Raw genomic sequence first — 4,532 nt, 5'->3', positions numbered from 1 at the left:
TGGACACTCAGCCTTTGTGTGTCCTACTTCATTGCAATTAAAGCAGCAATTTTCCTTTCGCGCTTTAATATATTGCTCTTTCTTTTGGTTTTCGGTGTCTCTTTTCTTCCTGGATGGTCGCGGTTTTTTAGACCAATGACCACCCTGTCCTTCCTGGTCCGTCCTATCCCCTTGTTTGTCACTGCGGAACCCTTTTCTTTTGAGGCTTGACCTCCTCTTTTCACTACCCTCGGCCCTGCTAGAACCACCATGCGCACTACGGCGCTTGATGTCATCGAATATCTGTGCATATTGAATTGCCTCTCCTAAGTCTTTAGGCTGTAGGGGTTCTACGTACTCAAGGTAATCATCTTTGAGGCCTCTCTTAAAGCCTCGCAATGTCTGGAATGCATCGATTCCCTTTAGCTTGAGTACTATCTCCCTGTAGTTTGAGATGTACTAAGTTAGGGATTTGTTCTCCATCGAGGACTTTTTCCCATAACTCCCAGCTTCTCTCTGCCTCATTAACAGGCAAAAATTCTTTTCGAAACATTGTTTCAAATTCCGTCCAAGTGGCAGGGCGAGTTGTCAGACTCATCCACCACTTGTACGCTTTGCCGGTTAAAGAGAGGCTAGCCTCTACGGGCTGTATACGGCTAGGCTGCTGTCGCAGCGCGTGCAAATCTGACCACTTCGCTAGAAACATATTGACTGAGTCCTTGTTTCTCTCCTTTTCCTCGCTACCAAAACTAGGCGGCTTTAAGTCTTTTAACAACGACGAAGCTGTCGCTACGGACGGCCCCGCAGGCGCATCGACCTGTATTCTTGCAACCACTGGCGAGGCTACGCTCACCCGTGCCGCAGGAGCTCGGCTACCACGAGGAGTCGGAGTATTAGCCGAGGCGGCTATCAGTGCATCTAACCGTGTGGAGATGCTCTGTAGCATCGTGACTAAATCAGCCTGGACTTTACCCATAGTGTTCAATTTGGCATTAAGATATTTAAACAGTCCACTAGAGAGCTCCGTCTCTGTCAGGACATCAGCAGGGTCCAGTAGGTCATAGTCATCGTCGTCATAATCCAAGAGGTCCTCCTCGGTCCCCTCGGCGACATCAGTGTTCATGTCCTCTGGCTCATCGGCCAGAAAGGGGTCATCAGCCAATGCGGCCGCTGCGGGCTCGCTGGGTCCTAAGACGGGGTCAATAGACGAGGAGGGCACTGGCGGATCACGAGTGATCGATAAGCGTGCTCCGGACCGAACAACGATCGGGCGTGTACGGCCTGACAATTCGATCGGGGTCAAACCCGCCAAGGACAAGAGACTGGAAAAACCTAGAGAAGTAGAAGGCGGTGGGGACACACTACGCCTAGCAGACATTTTTAATTCTTGCAAAAAATAATGCGAGAACTTGGAAATTACTAAAAAAAACGCTAATAAAAATGAGCAATGGTGGAGAGAGAATAATAGTCACCCCCCTTTTACGGTCGCCTGTCGAATTGTTGTTGCGTTGCGAGCCTCTACAAGGACGCTTCCGGGATGCTCCGATCCACGAGAAATGCCTGCAACTCATAACAAAAATTAAAATAATCGAGAGGTGCCTTGCCGGGATTATTTCTTGCGGGGATGATTCTCCTCCCCAGCCGAGAGAGAGAGTTTCCTTGAATTTTTTGATTTTTAATTTTCAATAAATGAATAATGAAAATTAATTTTAAAAAAATAATTTTTTAAGTCTTTAATTTTCAATAAATGAATAATGAAAATTATTTTTTAAAAAAAATAATTTTTTGGGTCTCTGGCCGCTGGTGGGTTGGCTGTTGGTGCTGGCCGTTGTGGCCCTTGGCCGCCGGCCGCCGTTGGCTAGCTGGCGCCGCCGCCGCTGGCCGCCCATGGCTGGCCTGACTGGCTGGCCGCCGCCGCCGCTGGCCGGCCTGGCTGGCTGGCCGCCGCCGAGCTTCAGTGCCTCACACTCGTCGCTCTCTTCTGCGCCTCACACTCGTGGCCCTCGCAGAGCTTCAGCGCCTCACACACACGGAATTGCAGCTTCGACTAGCTAATAAGGTTCCTACACGTAATGCGACGGCTTGTTTCGCCCCCACACCTCCACGCATTATTGTGTTTTATTAGTGTTTCAAGGCTTGCGCCAGGTAGCGTGGGGCTGGCTGGTCTTCGCCCCCCCACCCCACGTGTTTTAGCAGTGCATGGGTTTCACCGCCCAACCCCCACACACAGGGGCTGTGGTCGTGGGCGTGGTCTGCGCCCCCCACTTCAACACAGACGTTCGATCCTTTCACAGTCTTCAACGCAGCATTTGTAGCCATTCGTAGCCATTCAACGCAGTCAACACAGAGTTTTGCGCAGCATTTGTAGCTATCAACGCAGAAAACAAAAAGAAAACAAACACAATTTTTGCTTACCTGCGATGCTCTTCTGTGTGTGACAGGGAGAGAGAGTGAGAGAGAGAGAGAGAAAGAGTTCTTCCCTTCAAAAAATCTTGGCCCCCCTTCCTCCACACACTCCCTTGTGGAGATAAGGGTGAGGAGATTGTGGATGAAAACCATCGAGTGGGCTCCGGTCCCCCGTTCGCGCGCGAACTCTCACGATCCCTTCGAACCATGCTCTGATACCAGTGTTAGATATCCATAACGCCGCTATGGGCGTTACCACGAGAGGGGACGGCCTCTGGCTCACCACCCAGCCATAGAGGAAGAATGAGGATTGCCCCTCATCCCCCAGGCTATATAGTGTGTGGCCTGCCGTCCACACTAGCCTGGCCGTCCATGACTCCGCATGGGCGTCCTTTCCCACTGAACCCCGGATATGGCCATCCGGTCTGCTGTCGGTCACATGCATTACAGCCTACGTGACACATCCTCTCCCCCCTTTTCTCTCTCTCTCTCTCTCTCTCTCTCTCTCTCTCTCACACACACACACACACATTTCACGTAAAATGCCCTTCTTGCCTTATCTACTACCTTCAATACGTAGATAAGGGCTCTATTGGAACATCACATATAGATGATGGAAACAGGGATGGCGACACCTTTGTCGGAGTGGCAAGGGGGACGACTTTGCCCCTCGAGAGACTTGCTATATTTCAAGATTTCATCTTGTAATGCATTAGACTTGCTATATATATCAAAGTTGATAAGGTGATTAATACTTGTATTCATTAAATACTACCCACACGGACGGGTAAGTTTCTATTCAGCAACCATAGCCATTGCTATACTTTTCCTTCTCGCGGTGCTCGTAAACGGCATAGCCGCCGGAGCCGAGAGCTGCCAAGCCTGCGACCTCGGCCTCCTGCTTGTGCTTGGCGCAGTGCGCTGGGTCGGTGCTGGCTTTGTGACCTTCATACTGAAATATGATCATCAAGCGATTAGGTAGTGAGCAGTAATTATTAGAGATCAGCAAAGGTTTTGCACGAGATGAATGATGGGTAATGAGAAATGAAGCGTTAATATTATAATAATACCAGAGCGAAGGCTCCCGCAGCCACAGCACCCAGCTCGCCCAAGCGTTCGTTGCGCTGGTAGTTGGCGTGGTGGTGCTGCCGCGGTGGTGGCGGGCCTTCACGAACGTAGCTTTCGTCGAAGCGTTGGTAGGCGCTCTCGCCCACGTAAGGCTGGGCGGCATACACGCGTTCGCCCTCATACGCCTCGCCGTAGTACCTCTCCTCCTCCCCATCATGATGGTGGTGGTGGCGGTGGCAAGACATGTTTCCTTAGGCCCTTTCCAGACCGCCTGAGGGTGTCACAATACCGCCCAGCATGTGGGCAGCCAAAAAATGCCCTGTGCACTCTTGAATAGGCGTACCCCATTACACACCAACTGCCCATGCTGTGTTATTAAAAAAGTGACTGCCCATGCATGGGCGCCCCCTTTACACACCGCCCTTCCTCAATGTGCATCTCAACTTTAGCATGTTAACCTGCATATATATACAACATGTAAAGAGCCTGAGTCGTTGCATGCCTACTCATAATCTGGTGCTCAACACATAGGATAAAAGTGCAAGTGCTCTTACTGTCTTACTATACCATGGAAGAATGAATTGGTAATCAAATGATCACTTACCCACCATAACTTACAAGATACTCCTAAACTTCATCAATACCCTGCAAAAGCAATTTCCATCCATACAAATAGAGAGTTGGGGACTTCAACCCCATCACCATAGTGACTCTGGCTACACCCTGCTCTCTTCGAGAGGAGGGGAGGGGATGAACTAGATTTATCTTACCCCCTCCCCTCATCCCATCTATAAAAAAGAATGAGAATCAGTATGCATATAAAATTTAAAAACCAAATAAACATCCTAATTAAATAATCCAAAAGATATTTGGGAGATATTTAATAAAGCCAAAAAAATATGATGTCTTAGAGAAAAACAAAATACCAACATTGTGTCCAAAGTCATAACATCCAAGCACTGTTTCATAGGATATGAAGAATGGTAGTAGTGCATTTGATTAGTGATGCATCCATTACACATGAGGTTAGAGATACTCCATAGGATACCCATGAGCATACAATGGACCATGAGGAGCAT

At 49.1% G+C, this 4,532-nt stretch overlaps 1 protein-coding gene across 1 annotated transcript; it reads right to left on the bottom strand.

Moving 5' to 3' along the window:
- Positions 1–3,181: 3,181 nt before the first annotated feature.
- On the bottom strand, positions 3,182–3,699 carry LOC147604711 (abscisic stress-ripening protein 2-like). Its single transcript, XM_086794786.1, has 2 exons — positions 3,456–3,699; positions 3,182–3,337 (listed from the first exon to the last, which is right to left on the bottom strand). The coding sequence occupies exons 1-2, from the start codon at positions 3,696–3,698 to the stop codon at positions 3,185–3,187; spliced, it is 396 nt and encodes a 131-aa protein (XP_086650912.1). The 5' UTR covers position 3,699; the 3' UTR covers positions 3,182–3,184.
- Between the last annotated feature and the right edge of the window lie 833 nt (positions 3,700–4,532).

Source organism: Cibotium barometz, chromosome 61 (assembly GCF_041138505.1).
Source record: "Cibotium barometz isolate CiBa-2024 chromosome 61, ASM4113850v1, whole genome shotgun sequence".
Lineage (NCBI taxonomy): Eukaryota > Viridiplantae > Streptophyta > Polypodiopsida > Cyatheales > Cibotiaceae > Cibotium > Cibotium barometz.
The sequence above is the reverse complement of the archived record's forward strand: the minus strand, read 5'-3'. Positions and strand labels throughout refer to the sequence as shown.

What these genes read in the sequence shown, in the direction of transcription:
- LOC147604711 (XM_086794786.1), bottom strand. Translation starts at nt 3,698, where the DNA reads ATGTCTTGCCACCGCCACCACCACCATCATGATGGGGAGGAGGAGAGG. An exon ending in CTGCGGGAGCCTTCGCTCTG is followed by an intron (nt 3,338 to 3,455) that starts GTATTATTATAA and finishes ATCATATTTCAG; the next exon opens with TATGAAGGTCACAAAGCCAG.